General features: G+C 43.6%; 1 protein-coding gene across 17 annotated transcripts in view; it reads left to right on the forward strand.

The window, feature by feature from the left end:
* The window catches only part of MLIP (muscular LMNA interacting protein), a 65858-nt gene extending 48187 nt beyond the window's left edge, over positions 1 to 17671 (forward strand). For 3 of the 17 annotated variants that reach the window (XM_083607176.1, XM_083607182.1, XM_083607171.1), the window contains 6 exons: positions 5395 to 5523; positions 6233 to 6421; positions 12201 to 12254; positions 13841 to 14000; positions 15503 to 15542; positions 17349 to 17671. In XM_083607176.1, the coding sequence (XP_083463302.1) occupies positions 5395 to 5523; positions 6233 to 6421; positions 12201 to 12254; positions 13841 to 13999 (531 nt within the window). In that variant the 3' untranslated portion in view covers position 14000; positions 15503 to 15542; positions 17349 to 17671. Of the gene's footprint in view, positions 1 to 5394; positions 5524 to 6232; positions 6422 to 12200; positions 12888 to 12970; positions 14001 to 15502; positions 15543 to 17345 lie in introns of all 17 variants that reach the window. The other 14 variants (XM_083607178.1, XM_083607179.1, XM_083607177.1 and 11 more) reach the window with 9 other exon arrangements.
* The last annotated feature ends 4456 nt before the right edge of the window (positions 17672 to 22127 follow it).

Below are 22127 nucleotides of genomic sequence, written 5' to 3' on the forward strand. Positions count from 1 at the left end.
CCTAATGTCCACAGTGGAAAATTCCCCCAACTAAATGCACAACTTCAATGTTCCTCTAGGGGGACACTGTAGCAGCCATAAAGTTCACAATAGAAAAGTCTTTTCTAACTTTCCATGTCCCCTTCAATAAAAACATGCAACAGTTTCCAGTCCAAAGAAGACCTTCAAAATGTATCTCCCTTGCAGAGTTAATCATTAAAAAGTTACAATGTCCGTAAGTAGTGCGAGTCCCAATGTAGCAGTTCTTATAAGCCTGGCAGTCCATTCCCAAGGGTTTCAACAGAAAAAAAAGAGAGAGTTTTACCTGTATTTTCCCAGAAGAAATAAAGTCACTTTCCCTCTTCCCCCCCTCTCCTAATCTGGGGGGGAGTTCTTTCGCTTTGATGTTTCGATTTAAGACTTTAAAAGCTCCGCTCTCCAAGTATTTGCATAGAAACGTCTTTGCTTTGATCTGTTACAGAAACGGGAGGCGGACTTCCTGTTTACACCTTCCCGCTTCAGTGCCAAATTAACGCCTTTTTTCTTCTTCAAGTCCAATCTTTTAATTTCACCTACTCACGGGTAGTAGTTTAGCAGCCGAATTGTCACAGGAAAAAGGTCAGCGCTCTCCAGCAACAGCTACGCGGCTTCACCCCACAGAAGAAGCAATTGACTCGCAGCACCGCGCCGCTCGCGTTACGCTCCGGACCCCCTTGCGGGGTTCCTTCGCTGATTCGGGGGCGCAAATGGTGCCCGCCGAGTCCCACGCTCGCAGGCTCCTTCTGCCTGCGATTTCCGATCGGGTCTCCGCTTCGCCGTAGCGGATAGACCCACTTTCTGCAGGGCTTCTCCCTCTTACTCAGAAGGAGACCGCCCTTGCCGTTGGCGCCGCCTCCGGAAGTCCCGAAAATGATTGCATTTAAAACACATCACCGGAGTCAAGGTAGTTTTATTTATTTACATTTATAGTTTCATGGCTTTGAAATCTAAATATGTGAACAGCCAATTAAATAAATAAAAATGCAGTGTCAGAGCAACCCATCGCTCAAGATGAAATTAAGTTGAAGGGCTCTAAACCAAACCTAAAGGCATGGAATTATTCTAAGGTAAAGGTAAAGGGACCCCTGACCATTAGGTCCAGTCTTGGCCGACTCTGGGGTTGCGGCGCTCATCTCGCTTTATTGGCTGAAGGAGCTGGCATACAGCTTCTGGGTCATGTGGCCAGCATGACTAAGCCACTTCTGGTGAACCAGAGCAGCGCACGGAAACGCCGTTTACCTTCCCGCTCGAGCGGTACCTATTTATCTACTTGCACTTTGACATGCTTTCGAACTGCTAGGTTGGCAGGAGCAGGGACCGAGCAACGGGAGCTCACTCTGTCGCGGGGATTCGAACTGCCGACCTTCTAATCGGCAAGTCCTAGGCTCCGTGGTTTAACCCACAGCACCACCCACATCCCATGGAATTATTCTACCTAGGGCCAAACTGCATGTTGCATATAGCAGAGCTGTAGCTTCAGGGGGGCTAACTGGGTTTTATTGACCCAGGTGAAGTTTCCAGAGGGGCACCACTGAGGCTCCCAGCATTTGTGAGTGTATGATTCAAATGTGCATGGGTGTGTGTGCCAAACTTGGTCTTTGACCCAGGTGAAATAAAGATTAGTTTCACTCCTTCATATAGTGCACTGCTTAGAAGTGGGTAGATCAACTTATGTTGGCATGTGCAAAACAAAATCTTGGAAGTACCTCTTTCTAGAAGTAAAAATGAAGTGATAATAAATTAAATGCTTAAGCATTTGCTGCCCGGTCTCCCTGCCTGTGGGAAATGCAGCTATGCATCTGAGAGAGTTTTGCAGAACAATGTCCAGCATTCGGAATAGATCTGCGTGTTGCTTGAAGCTGGGATGTGATTTGTCAAGCAAAATAACTTTGGCCAAGTGGCTGACAAAGAGGCCTGCCAAATATATTGCTTCGTTAGGATCATATCAATGCAGCGGATTGCTAATACCATTGTATTCAAAGCTGCTTTGCAGTTATCTTCCATTGAATAAATCAAACGCTTGAGACGTCATGTTTTCAGTCTGGTGCTGAGCCTCAGGACTTCATCATTTTATTAACTGCAAAGCAATATTCAGCAGGCTGCTTATTATGATGTCAAGAAAGCAACGTGCTTATTTGGAAAAATGGATTCCTCGCTGTTTTTGAAATGCCTTGCTTTCATTTACAGATCATGAGCATTAAGTAACAACTTGAACTTCATAGTACAGTGGTACCTCGGGTTAAGTACTTAATTCGTTCCGGAGGTCCGTTCTTAACCTGAAGCACCACTTTTAGCTAATGGGGCCTCCAGCTGCTGCTACACTGCTGGAGCACAATTTCTGTTCTTAACCCAAGGTACTATTTCTGATTTCTGGGTTAGCAGAGTCTGTAACCTGAAGCATCTGTAACCTGAAGCGTATGTAACCCGAGGTACCACTGTACTGTTGGACAGGAACGGGTTTTGGAAAACCTAGTCCCATAGCCCTGTCTAGCCATTGACATGCAATGTAGCATGCAAGCCTAGAAATTGATAGTAGGCATAGCATTCAGTATCCTGAGAATCTCAGCTTTCTTTTCCTTTGACATCAAGTTTCTAGTCCTTATGGTTATGAAAATGGACTTTGACAGTATAAGGGCAAATTGTCCTCTGGGAAAGCTTTCACGGTCCTCTTTTTCAATATGAGTGATGAATTGTTGTGCCACAATGACTCTTGTGATGTGTTGGGGAAAATGGGAGTGATCAGCAAGAGGACACAAGCAAATACAAATAAATATTTTCTTATTGGTTATGTATCTGGCTTTCCTAAGTATTGGCTTCCATAAGGCATCTATAAAGACCTGATGTTTCCTATAGCACAATGCAATACAGAGAAAGTATAGAGTGCTAAAAGAGAGTTCGAAATATTTAAGTTATACGTTTTACATGTACAAAACAGGTAACTTGTATCTCGTGAATGTTCATGAGATTTGTTGCTCCATAAACATGGGCTCAAATAAAAGAATTTGCATTTTCCTCTTAGGCATTTCTGGAGAGCAGTAATTTAGTTGCCAGTGGGAGGGTGGAAATTAGACTTCTTAAATCCAAGGCTTTTGCCTCCTGTTCTTCTGATACATACATGAAAAGGAATTTTTATTACCCTTATGTGGGTTGTATGAGACCACTGACTGTCATTGCTTTAATTTTTTAAAGTATTGATAGAATACAAAATGTTCTATTAATATTTTCCTGAGTGAAATATAGCCCTGGTAGGAGAATGACAGAAAAAGCATTGAAAGTACAGCAGTACCTTGGGTTACATACGCTTCAGGTTACATATGCTTCAGGTTACAGATTGTGCTAACCCAGAAATAGTGCTTCAGGTTAAGAACTTTGCTTCAGGTTGAGAACAGAAATCGTGCTCCGGCGGCATGGCAGCAGCAGGAGGCCCGATTAGCTAAACTGGTGCTTCAGGTTAAGAACAGTTTCAGGTTAAGAACGGACCTCCGGAACGAATTAAGTCCTTAACCCGAGTGTCAGGGAACTGCCATCGGAACTAGAGGAGGAGGCAAGGCTCCACAGCGATGCTGGAGAAGGGCCAAGCAGGGAGAGAGGCAGTTCTCCGGCTGGGGAAGAAAATCAGCGTAACACCAGGGATAGAGGGGGGCCGATGGGGGAAGCGGAGAGGAGGCTCCAAGACTCCTCTCAGGAGACCAGCGAGGAGAGCACGGGTCCTCCGCTGCCTACACCCACCCTGCGCAGAAGACTTCCGCGCAGGGAGAGTAGGCGGCGACTTGGCGTCAAAGAACTTCTTTGCTGGAAGAGGTTCAAGAAACGCCCACTGACGGATTCTGCTAGCGACTGAACAGCCACAGAGAGAATGGCTGTCCAGACAGAAAAGGTTTAACCAGGCAACCGAGCCCAGAGCGGCGGTAACTTACGCACGAGCAACCCCTAAAACCATTACACTGAGGTACCACTGTAATTTTTCTTTCCCTTCCTTCCTTCCTTCCTTCCTTCCTTCCTTCCTTCCTTCCTTCTCTTTCTCTTTCTCTTTCTCTTTCCCTTTCCCTTTCTCTTTCTCTTTCTCTTTCTCTTTCTCTTTCTCCTTCTCTCTCTTTTCCCTTTCTCTTTCCCTTTCTCTTTCTCCACCTTTTAAAAATTCCAATACAGATGCAAACGTTTCCTTCCTCTCTCTTACCTTGTTGGTAGTAAGTAGGTGCAACAGGTGGTCTGGGGTGTGTCTGTGAAACTGCAGTTAAAAATCATCCAGCATCTAGCACAGTGTATTACAATTGCTACAACAGGCAGAAAAATCATTAAGAGATCTTCCAAGACCCTCATCAGTTTTCAAGGTGTCCAGGGGTGGGGGTTCGGAACCACGGCACTAAGTGAAATGTATTCCACTAGGGGAGTTTGAGAAAAAGCTTATCTATCTGGGACAGTGAAAGAGATGGCTTAAACACCTGTCATGCCACAGTTCACTTTTAGTAGGCTATATCCAGTTTGCTAGGTACCACAGCCTGCCTGAGTCTTCTTCTGATCTTCCACTGAGGCCCTGCGCCTGGTACCTTCCATTTTTGGGCTGTGATGCTACAAAGGACAGAGCTTTTCAGGGGTGGCACCTGCTTTTGGAATCCCCCAGTAAAGAGGTTCCACTGGTGCCTACTTTGTAAGCCTTTAGATTCCAGGTTAAGACATTTTTGTTTACCCAGGCGTGTATGCGTATGTAAATAAGATAATTAATAAATAAATAATGCCTCGGCATGCCTTGTGGGTTGGGTTTTATACACGATCTTAAAAAGAAAAAGAAAAAAGAAGTTTTGACTCTCCAGTTGCTGCAGCAACTGCTGAGGAATGATGGGAGTTGTAGTCCAGCAATGTCTCCTGCGCCAAAGGTGGTTTTCAGCTATGATTTATACTGGTTGTGCCACAAATGCATCAGGGAGGACGAGTGCAGCAGTTTCCCTTTCATACTTAACCGTTCTTGGCTTCGGCAAGAAGGGATGCTCATTGAGAAGTAGCGAATGTATCTTTATACTTTATAACATGTAAAGGTGGCAAGTTAATATCTAAGAATGTACAGTGGTACCTCGGGTTAAGTACTTAATTCATTCCGGAGGTCCATTCTTAACCTGAAACTGTTCTTAACCTGAAGCACCACTTTAGCTAATGGGGCCTCCCGCTGCTGCCGCACCGCCGGAGCACAATTTCTGTTCTCATCCTGAAGCAAAGTTCTTAACCTGAGGTAATATTTCTGGGTTAGCGGAGTCTGTAACCTGAAGCGTATGTAACCTGAAGCGTATGTAACCCGAGGTACCAGTGTATGCAGTTTCCCAAGACATGCACACAATTCACACACACAAACGTATCTCTCTACATCTCTTTCCTGGAAACTAGACAAAGCCTGGTGTCATTCGTCCAACAATGGTGAAAGCAAAAATAATAACGTTAAAGGAAGAGGAACCTGCCCAACCAAACCCATTCAGAAAGTACCTAGAAGAAACCAGTGGCCTCCAAACTGAACAGGTAAAACTTCTTTCTTTTCCTAATTCAGCTGAGATTTTCTTACTGGAACAGTGTAGCTGAATTTGTCTTAAGTATGCAGGTGGATATTTTTAACAATGGAAATAACAAACCATCCCTGAACCAAACCCTCTTCCCACATACCCCCAATATCTAATAAGACCTGCCCCCCTCCTTTGCTGATGTCATTGTGCTGTGTGCCTCCCCACTTTTGTGTCACGGGTTGGTAAGAATGGGGAGACTTGGGCCCCAAACCCCACTTAGCCACCAGGCTCCAGGGTAACTCTGGGAGAATATTTGCTAGCTCTTAGATGAACCCACCTCACAGGGTTGCTGTGAGGATAGCATGGGAAGGTATCCATTTATGCCACCCTCGGATGAAGCAAATCAGACATTCACCAGCTACTCCTTGTCCCGCTACATTAACTATTTTTTCTTCCTTATCCAAACAACTTGTGAACAATTGTGTCCAATCCAACAGGAGCATGAGGCAACATAGTAGATTCTCCCTTGCTGATATGAGCCCATCTTTCATATTATAATAAACTGCCCTTTACTGTATCTGCTGCAGTAACCGTATTAACGTCCACAAAACCATACAGAAATAACAAGTGAATTCTTAATTGTACAAAGTCAAGTGAACTGGGCATCCCCTCTGGGCCTCTTGGGTTGTCCATTAACCAATCTCTTTGTCTGCTTCTCTTTCTTCCAGGATTCATCTCTTTCCCATCCTTATTTATATACTAAACTGAGCTCTCCTACTAAGTCCCCATTGCACCCACAGGGACTCTCTCATGCTGACTTGCTAACTCCTGGTCCATTCAATCATTTGGGTTCCATCTTTGGTGACATCCATGACAGTTCTTATAGTCCTTACCGTCGCAATAATTTGTATAACAAGGTGAGAAATGTCTCTTCCCGGTGTTTCTGTTGTGTTAATGAAGGGCAAAGGTTTTTGAGGCAGCAATTCTAAAAACAAAGTAATTCTATATACGAATGCATTGATATAGTGCCCTTTGGCCAAATGGTTTCATAAGAACATAAAAGTAGCCCAACTGGACCAGACCAAAGGCCTGGGGTCAGACGCAGATGGCCTTTATTGGCTCCCAAACCCTGCCCACTAGCCTGGCCAGATTGGCCAGGATTCAGATAAACAGATGGCGGGAAAGCCCAGTACTCCCTAGCGGCTGGCCTAGGAGTTCTCCAATGACTGACCCCCTAAATCAGGCACTGCTCCCAGGGGGTAGGTATTTGGAGCTGCCTATGCTGTGACCAGGTAAGCAGCCATTTATGAACCAGATGCCTGTGTGAACCAGTTGCCCATCAGCAGGGCCAATAGCCCTCTCCTGATGCTGTTCCCCAGAAACTGGTATTCAGAACCATACCTGGATGCTTCACAACAAATCAGGGCAGTTTCAAAAACATAGCACTTTTAAGCACATAAGAACGCGGATGGCGCTGTGGTCTAAACATAGCCATATTCAAATATATAAAAGGATGTCAGAGGAGGGAGAAAGAAGATTCCACCTAAACATTAGGAAGAACTTCCTGACAGTAAGAGCTGTTCGACAGTGGAATTTGCTGCCAAGGAGTGTGGTGGAGTCTCCTTCTTTGGAGGTCTTTAAGCAGAGGCTTGACAACCATATGTCAGGAGTGCTCTGATGGTGTTTCCTGCTTGGCAGGGGGTTGGACTCGATGGCCCTTGCGGTCTCTTCCAACTCTATGATTCTATGATTCTATGAAACCACTGAGCCTTGGACTTGCCGATCAAAAGGTCAGCAGTTTGAATCCCTGCAACGGGGTGAGCTTCCGTTGCTCGGTCTCAGCTCCTGCCAACCTAGCAGTTCGAAAGCACACCAAAAAGTACAAGTATATTAATAGGTACCGCTCCAGTGGGAAGGTAAACGGCATTTCTGTGTGCTGCTCTGGTTCGCCAGAAGCAGCTTAGTCATGCTGGCCACATAACCTGGAAAAACTGTCTGCGGAGCAGACAAACGCCGGCTCCCTCAGTCTGTAAAGTGAGATGAGCGCCGCAACCCCAGAGTCGTTCACAACTGGACTTAATTGCCAGGGGTACCTTTACCTTTAAGGACACTTACTTGGCAGGTACTTGACATCAATAGGTTATATGTGGCCTCTAATAAGCATCTTCAAATACTGTGAAATAATGCAAATGAAAAAGCATTAAAACAAGAGTCCCTGTGTTGTGAATTTCACTGCCTTCCTCAAGGCAGCCTCATTGGCTGACAGGGATGTGGAAAATGCCCTATCATGTGGGGAGCATTGCTAAATATTATGGGGTGGGAGGAGACGTTACCACGAGGATGCTATTTCCAGAAGCATCTTTGTGGAGTATATAATATGATCAGATTCAATACTAAGTCAAATTCTGGACCACATAGACCAGAATTAAAAATTATGTGAGTGTCCCAGAAAAGCTTGGTTGCTCTTATGTTGTCGTTTTTAAATTCACGTGCTATGATTCCATTCTTCGGGTGGTATTCACTCAAGTTTTACTCAGAGTAGGCTTACTAGATCTAACTTAGTCTTTTTCATTAATGTCTGTGTAATTTCTGTGTAAAACATAATTGAATACCACCCCATTCATTTTCAGACACTGTAGATATCCTAGCACGGCAGAGCTAAATTTCATTGATCTTGATCTAAATTTCACTTGATCTCTGATTAGCTTTAGAGATTTTTTTTTCCAATAGAAAGTGCAGTCTTTCCAGCATCATTAAAAATATATCCCAGGCATTTTCTCAAACTATCTCACATGAGTTGAATTTTAAATTAACCTTCTGCTGTGTCTACAATGAAATCTGAATTAACTGGGTAAGTTGTACTGTGATCATTCTACCACTAGAGAGCAAGATTCACTGAGCAAAATGACCTTCAGCATTCATGAAGCATTAACACACCTGCTTAAGCTGAATGGATTCAGGTATTTTTCATTTGCTTTTGAAAAAGCAATTCTTCATTTAGAAAGAATATATATATATATATATATATATATATATATATATATATATATATCTCCCCTGTGAGTGCCATTGTAAATTAACTTGGTGAGAAAGAGTCTTTTTATGCCTTGTATCAGGGCCATCTTAAGCATATCCGGTGCCATGGTGCAAAGATCGCTCTGGCCCCACCCCCTTTCCCAGAGCTGTTTCCCCAAGCCTCTGCGGGGATCACTCTCCTCCAGCGGAGGCTTGAGAAGGAAGCTGTGGTTGACGGGGCACAGCTGGCGGGCGTGCAGGGAAAGGGGAGGTCGCCGGCAAAGCTGGAAGCTGCCCAGAGTGGCTGGGGCAACCCTGTCAGGTGGGCGGGGTGCATACGTTGTTGTTGTTGTTAGATGTAACAGTAATGCACATTGTCGTAGAGGTGCAAAGGACTAATTTAAAAGTTCAGATTTACAGCACATTTGAGCCATTCACCCCAACATCCTTACGTCAGTCAGAACCACTTCACAAAATGCACATTTCTACACTGAAACAAGTCATACATTTGCCTAGTTTGGATGTCACGTTGAATAAGTTGGCTATGTTTAGCTTGGAGTGGAGTTATTTTCTGTTGCTGCAGAGGGCAGGACTTGGAACCAAACAGAGGGATCTGCAGGGAAGCAGATTTAAACATTACACCTATTTGTTGTGGGCTTTGTTCTTTTTAAAAACATTGTATTATTTGACCGGTGGATTGTTTAGTTGATTGTTCTTGAGCCTGCTATGTGACCCTCTGTGGTGAAAAGCAATCTAATTGTTCCATTATTAAAACATACTTTTAGATCGTTTTTTCACCACAGATGGTGGTCTATTAAATCTATTAAAACATGCTTAAAACATTAGATCTATTAAAACATACTTTTAGATCCATAGTAGATCTGCCCCGGCTACCAGGGTGGGTGGGTGGGTGGGTGGGTGGGGTATGGGTGCGCTGTAAATGTCTGGTGTGTAGTGAGATGGAAGTGGCTTTCATGTAAGAATTAAATAGCCCACATAGTTTTCTTGTTGTTGTTTGCAGAGCCTTGAAAGAGCAGATGAGGCAAAAGAGCAGCAGGTGTGGGGGAATCTTAGCTTTCCAGATGCTGCTGGACTACAACTTCCATCATCCTGAGCCATGCTCTTTAGGGCTGACAGGAGAAGTTCAGCAACATCTGGAGGGTCAAAGGTTTCCCACACCTGCTTGCCTGTGTGGAGTGGCACCATTTTCTGCATATGGCATTTTTGTTTTAGTCTTGGTTAAAAAGCAGATACAGGCAAAACACCAGGAGAAATCTGGAAATGAATACAGTAGCACCTCGGCTTACGTAACCCTCGGGTAACATAAAATTTGGGTTGCGAAAGCAGCAAACCTAGAAGTGTTTCACCACGCACACATGCACAGAAGCAGTCTACCATCTACCGCTGTGTGCGCACGAGCAGAAGCGGTCTAACTCTTCTCCTTCGGTTGCAAAAACCTCGGGATCCGGCCGGACCTCCGGAATGGATCCTGTTCCAGAGGTACCACTGTAAAGGTAAAGACCATTAGGTCCAGTCGTGACCAACTCTGGGGTTGCGGCGCTCATCTCGCTTTATTGGCTGAGGGAGCCGGCGTACAGCTTCCGGGTCATGTGGCCAGCATGACTAAGCCTGTAATATAATGTAAAAAGAAGTGCTTCTCATTATCATGATTAAGGCTGTGACCTCCTGACCAGGTCGTACTGACTGACTGTTGATGGGCAGCTTCAAAGTCTCCCTTAAGATGGTTCTTTATTTTGAAAAGGACTTGAACCGGACAGCTTTCAAACAAAGGACTGATTTTTGTAAGACAGGACACACAGTCTGAAAGAATTGAGTTTACCTAAGAAATAAATTGGATATGCCTTTCAAATTTGTGTGTAAAGTTTATGTTTTTGCATTCCTTTCACATCAGGACAAAACAGATCTGCATGTCTTAAATGCCTAGGGAGAATGAAAGTTTGAAAGAGATGTTAGCCTCACTAAATAGCACAGAAAATATGTGGGAAACAGAAGATGTTGGAAACAGTCTTGTTGCTATGGCATTTGCCAGTTGCCAACTGGTAGAATTTGATGTCAAGGGCACACAGTTCTTATTGGGAATGAAAAAAACCTCCCACAGCTAAAAAGACAGTCGTTCAAAGAGCCCCACGCTCCTGCTGTGAGTGATAGCAGGTGATCTACCATACCATTAAAAATATGGAAAGTAAACATGACTCATTCTCTCATGCAAGAGGAATAAAGGTTTAATTAATCTATTTTGTGATCTTCTGGCACTGCAGCTTAAGTGTCAAGGGTTTTGACATGGAATTACTGGTCTAGAGAGAACAGCGTCAGAAAGCTTTTTAAGATGCCCAAGGAGGAGAAGACTTGGGTTTATTGCGGCAGGTTAGGGAGGTCAGGGAGAGAGGAGCCACTGGTGACATACCTACACTCATATTACTCTCAGCACGGTCCTTAGCTGCATACAAATGGTATGTGTATAGGTTCTACTCTAACTCCAACAATTTGGAGTTAGAGCTGAGAGTGGGTGTTCCCCGACTCTTCCCCCCCTTTTTTGGTGGGATTCAGTGACACGTTGGCAAATTCAGGTTGAGAAATTAAAGTTGATTTGGCATTCTTGCAAGCACCCCCCCTCCCCTTCCTACAAAATCAGACCTTTGTGAAAAGGAAAAGGCATTGGAAAGTATGAAGTAAGAAGAGATCATAAAGAAAAAAGAGAAAATATATGAACAAGATGTGATGTGGAAACAACAAGATAAGATGGGATAGAATTAGAGTTCATAATTCTATGAACTATGATCAGTTTGGACTGATTTGGACTGATTTGGACATTAACACAGCAGCAAGAAGATGATCAGAATTCCCCTTTGGATCTTGAAATAAAAGATTTGGATCTTAAACAAAATTTAAAATTCGGCTATGTAATTCGGAATTTATGTGATATGATTTAATTTGATGTGATTAGCCAGTTAATAAAAATTATTTTTTTTAAAAAAAGGAAGTGTCTTCGGACAGCGCTGGCCCCCGGCCTCTTAAGCGAGATGGGCGCGCAACCCCAGAGTCGGTCACGACTGACCCGTACGGGCAGGGGTACCTTTACCTTTTAGTGGCGATCACTATATAGCTAGCACTCTCTGGGGCTATGTGGGTAGCAGCAAACGTAAGGCTCAGTGGCTGAGGTCACCAGAGACTGGAAACTGGTTTAGCACCCATTCTCCAACAGTCTCCACAAGTGAATATGTTCCTTTATTTAATCCTGTGGAAAGGGTGAAGCACAACTTTTAAGGCTACTGTTATGGGGGGGGGGCTCACCTTCACCACTACCCCAAACAACCTTTGGAAGATTGTCCACCACTGATGGGAATCTTGCAAAGTATCGGGGTGTGTCTGAGTGCCTGTACACAGTGTGCATTGAGATGCACTGCAGACACACACTTTCAAAATCTTCAAAGCACACAAACCTGCACATGCATGCTGTCTGCCTTAACGATGGGCATTCTGCTAACAATGCAGCGGGAGTTTTTCAGACATCAAGCTGTCATGCAGGGTTCATGGGCAAAAGCTGAACATTTATCTTCAGTGTAATTTGCAATACGCCAGGTGTTTACCCCTCATGAAATGCCATTAAGTGCCATTGCAGTGTCTGCTTTGTAACACTCTTGACATTTCCTCTCTTTGCAGCCCACTCATCCGATAGTGCCCATTCCAGAAAATGAAGCACTCAGCTCCAAAGAGGTAATGGTAAAGTATTCTGCATTTCTAAATGCATGCAAGGTTATGACCGCTCACTCAGATTTGTTCTTGTTGATGCAATGTAAGAATGAAAATCAGGAGAGGGTGTAGATGGGAAAAGGTTGTTTTGTATGACAGGTTCACATGCATGGGTTAAATCCTTTGATCTGTTTATTTATTTTACTTCTTTATAAAGGCATTCAAATACTTCCTATGACAATCGAGCTCAAGGAAGTGTACATATTTAAAAATATAAATGAACACAACAGGGAAACCGCAATGCTATAAGTAAAATGCAGCTGATAACCCGAATGACACAATTAATTAACTTTTGACAATAAAACACCAGGAAATGCTTTAGTGCACAGGTATGTTTTTAATGGGGGATGCGGGTGGTGCTGTGGGTTAAACCACAGAGCCTAGGATTTGCCGATCAGAAGATTTCAAATCCCTGTGACGGGGTGAGCTCCTGTTGCTCAGTCCCTGCTCCTGCCAACCTAACAGTTCGAAAGCAAGTCAAAGTGCAAGTAGATAAATAGGTGCCGCTCCGGCGGGAAGGTAAATGGTGTTTCCGTGTGCTGCTCTGGTTTTGTCAGAAGCGGCTTCGTCATGCTGGCCACATGACCCGGAAAAACTGTCTGCAGACAAACGTCGGCTACCTCAGCCAGTAAAGCACTACTCTCTGGTTCGCCAGAAGCGGCTTAGTCATGCTGGCTTAGTACGCTGGCCCCCTCAGCCAATAAAATGAGATGAGCGCCGCAAACCCAGAGTGGACCTAATGACATAGGTCCCTTTACCTTTACCTATGTTTTTAACAAGTGCTGTGTTTAACAAGTGTTGGCACTTGTTGGAGCTGCAAGGGAGGCAATTCTATATAGAAAGGGGGCCACCACAGAGAAGGCCCTCCCCCTGGTTTCCTTAAACCAAGATAGTGACACAGCCAAGAGTGCAATGCTTGGACAGGACAGTAGGGGCAGAGGCACTCCTCCAGGTATCCTGGTCACAAGTTGTTTTATAGGTTAAAGTCAAAACCTTGACTTTCACCCGTTAGCTTATCGGAAGCCAGTGAAGTAGCTTCAGGAACTGTGTAATATGTGCGAAAGAGAGCACTAAATGGCACACAAATTACACACTTGTGCCTACAAATGAAAATAATGGTGATCACGGCATGGCGATAGGTGGGATAGAATTTATCATATAGAAGGGGAAGGGGAAATCCTGCCTGTACTGTGTATCTGAAGAAGTGTGCATGCACACGAAAGCTCATACCAAGAACTAACTTAGTTGGTCTTTAAGGTGCTACTGGAAGGAAATTTTTTTTTTGTTGTTTTGACAGGATTCTAATGTTATTCTCATGCCATGGCTGTCAGGAGCCTCATCTACCAAACTTCTTCCTCAGCTATGGCTGGTGTGGGGGCAGGAGGGGGAAGCTTGTTCTGGAGTGAAGCCTTTATTCTGTTTCCCCAAATTTAAAACTTCTAAAACTTCTAAAAGCTATGTTGTTTTTTTGAAGAGGAAAAAGAGAGAGGCAAGCATACCTGTGTTGTGTTCAGAATAGCAATATTCTTTCTAACTGGAAACTTTTACAGCTTTGTTCTGCTAGAGCACAAAACAAGCTGGATTTGCTCCCCTACCAGGAAAACAAAGATCTAAGCAGAGGAAACGCTCCAGACAACGGCAGTCCTCACAGCAGAGCTCACTGTCTACCAAGAGGAGATTTTGAGAACGTTTTTGCAAAAACCACCTAAGGTAGATTTGTTTATTATCCTAGCTTCCCCCAAGGAGCTCAAGGTGGCATGTATGGTACTCACAGTGGTCTGTGAGGTAGATGAGGCTGAGTATGACTTACTCCAAGGTCACCTAGTGTGCTTTGTGGCTAAGTGGGGATTTGAACCCTGATCTCCCAGGATCTAGACCAGTGTTTCCCAAACCTGGGTCTCCAACTGTGTTTGGACTACAATTCCCATCATCCCTGACCACTGGTCCTGCTAGCTAGGGATGATGGGAGTTGTAGTCCAAAAACAGCTAGAGACCCAAGTTTGGGGAACACTGTTCTAGACCAATACTTTATCCCAGCCTTTCTCAACCTTGGTCTCCAGATGTTCTTGAACAACAACTCCCATCATCATTGACCACTGGTCATGCTGGCTAGGAATGATGGGAGTTGTAGTCCAACAACATCTAGGGACCCAAGGTTGCGAAAACCTTCTCTGACCACTGCGATACTGTGTTTCCTGTTCATGACCCACATTTTCAATATGTAAAGCATGCAAGGCACATGGCAGGAGGTCCAGCAGCAGAGTCTAGCCATCTTGCTCTCTGCACTCAGAACAGAAACACTGATGACCCTCCAAATGGGTTGCAGAAGTTGCCTAATAAAGACCTCGTAGACTCTCATCAATGAATTAGTGCATCAGTCTTTAGCCTCCAGGATCTCTGAAATAATTATAGGCTGTCTGTGTAAAATAATACCCTTTATTAACAAAGAGGGACATCGTCACAGCTGGATGTTTCATGCGATGTTAACAACACAGCACTGTAGACATTCTCTACTGATAATGGATCAAAATTATTTATTCATATGAGCATGCTTGCACTCTGGGCAACACACCCCTTTCCTGTGTTGGTTAAGATGTGTTGCTTCAGTTGCAATTCCTAGGGTAGACTGTAAGGAGGCATCCTGTTTTGTGTTCATCACAGTTGGCACTGATTCTGACAGCTAGGATAGCTCAGTCAGTAGAGCATGAGACTCCTAATCTCAGGGTTGTGTGTTCGAGCCCCAGGCTAGGCGAAAGATTCCTGCATTGCAGGGAGGTTGGGCTATATGACCCTCGTGGTCTCTTCCAACTCTACAGTTCTATGATCCACTACAATTTGACTGCTATGTTGTTTGTCTCACTATCCACAATGGCCAAAAGTAATGAAAGGGAAACAATGCAGAAAACAATGTCAATGGCAGACTAAAAAACCTATGGCTAATGCTGCTCATATTCATTTGCTTGATCTCTGTTCCTGACCTCAGATGAGCATGTGAATTGCAGCCATTTCCACTCCTGATTCCAGCTGAATTCCCTGACATCCCTACTCATCAGCCATCACAGCATCCTACAGCAATAAATTCCACAAGGACAATTCATCAATCTTTATTACGGTTATCATGACGAAACAATACACAATTCATACAGGCTACCCACAAGGACAATTAGACATTGTGTACTTAGGTCTTTTTCTTGTCTTCTCTTTCCTACCAGGGCTGTCACTTGTGGGATGTTCTGTCTGGGAGCTGGAAGAGTTATTATGTTTTCCTCCTTAATCTCATAACTGCTCTTTTGTCACTTCTGTGTCTAATGAGTACAACAGGGAATTTAATACTACTGAATACATGCTATGTGGTACCTATTAAGCTTCAAAGTCACCAGCTATTATAAATTTTATTTATTTATTAAAAATGTTTGTATGATGCTAGTTCATTAAAAGAAACCCAAAGTGGTGTACAGCAATATTGTAGATAGTCAGATATTACAGATAGGTGATTTCTTAACTTCTGGCATTATCTTGACAACCTGGAAAAGTTTTCATCCGACATTTAAAGGTTAAAACAGAAGTTGCCTCCTGAATTGCCATTGCACTGAGCCAATGGTATGAAAGTCTGAGATTCTTGTCACTGTCAGATGAGTCTCACCAACTTGATCTCAGTGATAAAGCTGTGCTGTAAATTGCCCTGTGATCTTCGGATGAAGAGCTGTACAGTCGTACCTTGGTTTTTGAACAGCTTAGTTTTTGAACGTTTTGGCTCCTGAACACCACAAACCCGGAATTGACTGTTCCAGTTTGTGAACTATTTTGGAAGCCAAACATCCAGTGGGGCTTCAGTGGCTTCCAATTGGCTGCAGGAGCTTGCTGCAGCCAATCAGAAGCCGTGCTTTGGTTTCTGAACGTTTTGGAAGTTGAATGGACTTCTGGAATGGATTCCTTTCAACTTCCAAGGTACAACTGTATATAAAGTTCATATATAATAATTAATAATACAATCAAGCTGGGATATAAGGGTTCAGGGGCGCGGGTGGCGCTGTGGGTTAAACCACAGAGCCTAGGACTTGCGGGTCAGAAGGTATCATTCATATTTTTTGTGATAAATTAGCATGTCTTAACACATGGACTTAGGGGACGCGGTGGTGCTGTGGTCTAAACCACAGAGCCTAGGGCTTGCCGATCAGAAGGTTGGCGGTTCGAATCCCCGCGATGGGGTGAGCTCCCATTGCTCGGTCCCTGCTCCTGCCAACCTAGCAGTTCGAAAGCACATCAAAGTGCAAGTAGATAAATAGGTACCGTTCCAGCAGGAAGGTAAATGGCATTTCCGTGTGCTGCTCTGCTTCGCCAGAAGTGGCTTAGTCATGCTGGCCACATGATCCGGAAGCTGTACGCCAGCTCCCTCAGCCAATAAAGCGAAATGAGCGCCGCAACCTCAGAGTCGGCCACGACTGGATCTAATGGTCAGGGGTCCCTTTACCTTTACCTATAAGGGTTCAGGTAGTCCCTAATGTACGCTGGACCTGAGCTGTATTAATTGACAAAGCCCTGAATAAGGATTTGAAAAGGAGCATAAGATGCTCTCAAGTGCATCATTTTAGGATGAAGACAGGTGTAAGGCTACAATACTGTGTATTCTTACTTCAGACTAAGCCCAATTTAATTCCATTGGACTTACATCTGAGAAAATATATGCACAGAGCATTATGGTGCCTAAATCTAGGAATTTATTTGAACATACATTTGAAGCATTCCAAGACATAATTTTTTAGGGTTGCGCATATATATTCAGATCACTTTCCACTACACTTAAAATGTTAATGTGCCTTCCATTTCAGGTTCTTATAGTGAATTTAACATCCTTTTCACAAATATCCAATGGCTTGTGTACATGATTATCTGTATGTTAGTGGCTTAGTAAAATCTTACTTGGTAATCCAGTTCTAATTGTTTATAAATTGGAACATCAATTGATGGAGATTATTAGATACAATTTCAGTCTGTGGCATTTATCTCTCTCTCTCTCTCTCTCTCTCTCTCTCTCTCTCTCTCTCTCTCTCTCTTCAGACATGATTTCGGATTAGAAGTTAATTGTAGGGAATGCTACTTACCAGTCTGCTGCGATGCTGACATGAGATCTATGCTGAAGTGAGCTGAAGTGTTGCAGCTTAAAAATGGCCTCTCTCTGTATTCATTGTAAAATATCAGTAGCATACCACAAGTAATCAGGAACTCGACAGTGAATATACAGTGAAATGATTGTTGAAAAATTCTGTATAACTTCCTGAAGTGTTTTTAATGCATGTTGCCTAGAAAATCAGCTTTGGCTGATCAGAAAACGATTTACATTTTGAAATGAAATAAAGTTGAGTTGTATATTGTATAAAGCATTTTTTTGTGACTCATTTATGCCTGCTGAATACTGGTCAGAAGGATTTGTCAGTTGTGTTACTCTATTTAGTATTATTCGTTAAATTTATATACCACCTTTCATCCAAAGATCTCAGGTAGGTTCACAACATAAAAATACAAAATGAGAACACCAGATACATAATAAAACAAAAATAAATCGGTAACCCCTTTCCCACAAACACATTTTAAAAGCTCTAGAATGTTCAATCAACCAAAGGCCTAGTTATTGAGAAACATTTTTGCCTGATGCCTGAAGATATGTAATGAAGGTACCAGGCAACACTCCCTGGGGAGAGCATTCCACAAGTGGGGAGCCACTGCAGAAAAGGCCCAGTCTTGTGTTGCCACCCTCCTAGCTGCTTAAGAAACATCCAGATGGTGACAAGGTTTGTACACAATAATTTCTGCAAGCAGATTCAGGTGCCCAACCTTTTCCTCTTCCCATTCAAGGACTGTTTTTTCCTGACAGTATCAGAAAATGGAGAGAGAGAGAGAGAATCAGTTTCGATAAGCTTATAAAGACATGTAAGCCTTTAATTTTTTATTTTCTTTCATTTATATCCCTGCACCTTTCATCTGACATGGGGTCCAAGGTATCATCCGTGTTGTTCCAGGCACTAACCTGCTAACATTCAGAAAAGTGCTACACTCACCTGCTTTCAGACTATACCTTTGGAAGCTGATTATTACAGTATGTCACAAATAATTTCTTAATTTTCAGACAGCTCTAAGCTTACACAAAACTGATTGAACAATATGAAATGGTACAAGATAAGACAAACCCAAGACAGGTGATTGCCAAAACTACTGTATGATGGAAAATGAGAAATGTGTAGTAGTCTGACCTCAGTTGGAAAATGATAAACACAGGATTATATTTGGTGACGTTCTACTCAGCAGAGGCCCATTGAAATGAATGGACCTGGGTTAGTCGTAATCACTGCGCGCAACCTAGAATGTCCCAGTCATTTGAGAAAGGCTTCATTAGCCCCAGGGACTTGCCGATCACATAGTCGGCGGTTCGAATCCCCGCGGCGGGGTGCGCTCCCGTCGTTCGGTCCCAGCGCCTGCCAACCTAGCAGTTCGAAAGCACCCCCGGGTGCAAGTAGATAAATAGGGACCGCTTACTAGCGGGAAGGTAAACGGCATTCCGTGTGCTGCGCTGGCTCGCCAGATGCAGCTTGTCATGCTGGCCACGTGTCCCGGAAGTGTCTGCGGACAGCGCTGGCTCCCAGCCTATAGAGTGAGATGAGCGCACAACCCTAGAGTCTGTCAAGACTGGCCCGTACGGGCAGGGGTACCTTTACCTTTTTACCTTTCATTAGCCCCAATGAACAAGATTTTCTTGCATTGTACCTGTTCAGGTTACAGGTCTATTTCTGAATGTATCCCAAGGATAGGTGGAGAATTGGTGGAAGCAAAAACCTTCCTGCACGTGGAAAAATACTGGCTGATCCTTACTGTGCCAGTTTTGTATTTCCCCTGCAAAAGAAAAAAAAAAAGACGTTTAATGGGGTAGTATTCAAATATCAATTTCCCCAGCTGTACCTGACATAGTTCTCCCTAGGAAAATCATTATCACTTGTTTTCATTGAATGTACAAGGTAAGCAGTGCAAGACAGATTCTGGGAGCAAAATGTCAAAGGTGATAAGAGGTGTAGTCATTCATCAACCTAACACCCATTGTATGCTCAGAGGAACTGATGGAATTCAGGCTTTGTACATGACACACATTTAAAGCACACCTCCTCCTTCCAGAGAATGCTGGGGACTGTAGTTTACCCATCACAAAGCTATAATCCCCAGCATCCTTAAACTACAGTTTACAAGATTCTTTGGGGTGGAAATGTGCTTTAAATGAATGGTGTTTATGTAGAGCAGAGACAGTGTGATTGTTGATTTTCTAGCCCAGTTGTAAGAGTCTTTATTTATGCAAACAGCCCTCCAACAGTCAGTATTCTGAAAAAACCACCATTGGAAATGAGGAATATTTCAAGGGTTATGTTTGGTGTGTCAATGTGCAGGTGCTTTAGTAGCTAATAGGTGCTTCATTAACCGCTGAAAATGTAGAAATATGTGTCATTACGTTTTATGGTAATTGCATAAGCGGTAAAGTCTCAGTGAGAATCCATGTAATATACTCCTAAAGCTAATGTAAAAATAACGAGGCTTCAATTAAACTACATGTGATTTTAATGGGCATTTAGCATGCTTAATTAGGTTGTGGCACAATGAGGTAGGCGCACATTCACAGTCTTATTTGAAGAGGAAAAACTGCTTCCAGAGGTCTTACAAGACCTACATTGGCTCCCAGTACGTTTCCGAGCACAATTCAAAGTGTTGGCACTGACCTTTAAAGCCCTAAACGGCCTTGGTCCAGTATATCTGAAGGAGCGTCTCCACCCCCATCGTTCTACCTGGACACTGAGGTCCAGCACTGAGGGCCTTCTGGTGGTTCCCTCACTGCGAGAAGCCAAGTTACAGGGAACCAGGCAGAGGGCCTTCTCGGTAGTGGCACCCTCCCTGTGGAACGCCCTCCTACCAGATGTCAAAGAGAACAACAACAACCAGACTTTTAGAAGACATCTGAAGGCAGCCCTGTTTAGGGAAGCTTTTAATGTTTGATGTATTAGAGTATTTTAATATTTTTTTGGAAGCTGCCCAGAGTGGCTGGGGATGCCCAGCCAGATGGGCAGGGTATATATAATAGATGATTATTAATATCATCATCATCATCATCATCATCATCATCATCATCATTAGCACAAGATGAAGTAATGAATCACTTCTTGCTGCCTGTCACTTATCCACTCAGTGTTGCCAGGTATATCAGAATTGTCAAGGAATGCTGTACAAGGTATGAGCTGCTCTGTCAGGGATGGGGAACTGATGGACTTCCAGATGTTGTTGGGCTCTATCTCCCATCATTCCCAGCCAGCATGGTCAAATGTTAATGGATGGTGGGCTTTGTAGTATATACACAGTGCAGGTTCCTCATCCCCACATTGCAGCACTAACCTTGGGCAGTACAGTAGTTCCCCGAGGGCCCTCCAAACAGGCAAAAATGCCAAGTGGGAGACTGCTGGATGGGCTAGATAAGGGGCAGGTTTTCTCTGTTTTGATTGCCCCCACCTGAGGTATTTGCTCTGCAAAAGAGGAGTTCACGTTTCCTTCACCTGCCCTTCCGCATGCACCCAGGGACAGCAAATATGCTTGGGGTGTTCACATACATGTTCTTGGCTTGCATTGCTGCTGTGAGAAAAAGAAGCTGTTTGCCAGGAGAGGCCCTTCTGGCTGCTCCATGAGTGTTTGAACAAAAACGGGATAAATTTTGAATTTGTGATATGAGGATTCGAAGCTGATCCCATGATGACACAACCTTCTCACCCTGAATGTGGCTTTCTCTCTCTCAGAATGGCTATGGGCCTAGAGTTGCATGCATTTGTGTGTAACATGTAGTTTGGCCAGTAAGCAACAAGTAACACTGGTGGGATATTAAGCTAGAAGTATACTAACCAAGTGCTATTTTTCTAGAAAAAGAGGTGCTAGAACTCACCATGAACGCCTCCCTCATTCTCTTAGAATGGCAGTAGCACCCACCTGAGAGGTGCCGGAACTGATTTCTGGTGAGTTCTGGCTGGAAAAAAGCCCTGGCAGTATCTAAGAATAGAAGGCATTAGAACCTCAGGTCCATCCAACATAAGAGTGCATGTATTGTGCTACTGATGTTGACTGTGATTAAGACTGGGTTATAAGTGCCTGCCTTGAGGGTGACAGTAATCTGAGAAGTGTGCCTCAAAGTCAATAGGTTCACGGTAGGTATTCCTCTCCCTTTGGCAGGTAATCCAATATAGCAATAATGATCAACATTAAAATGGTGATGAACATGCAGAACTGTCAAATATTAGTAGCAGATCTTATTCTATGTCCATGTAGCTTCGCTTTAAGCTCGAAAACAGTTAACTTCTATGTTCTTGGGCAAAAAGCATTATTGTGAAAAATCAACAGGATCTGGGTTTGGTGGTTAAAAATAATGTTGTCTGACGTGATGAAATGCTCTTCAATCAATTTTTGTTTCCTGTGCTTTCCCAGACACAGTTTTTCTGACTCATACAGCCATGTGAAATTTCAATTTCCATTGAATCTTTGCATGCCTAGCGAAGACTGCTGTCCTGCTGATATATTTGAAGTTGCCTCAGGCAACTGATTCTGGGGTGTTCTAAAAGGGCAAGATATTATTTATTTAATTGGCTGTATTTTTACAGGGAGGGGAGGGGTATGTGTGAGAGATTTTCTGCCTCAACTGTCAAAACATTTAGGCCAAAACATTCAGCCTTGGGTAGTATCCACCTTGATTTGTTGTATATGTGTAGAGATTTCCTAACCTGCCTCAGGCATAAAAAAATGTATTGAATTAGCCTTCTGAGTAAGAGT

The sequence above is a fragment of the Podarcis filfolensis genome, assembly GCF_964270895.1.
Source record: "Podarcis filfolensis genome assembly, chromosome: 3".
Lineage (NCBI taxonomy): Eukaryota > Metazoa > Chordata > Lepidosauria > Squamata > Lacertidae > Podarcis > Podarcis filfolensis.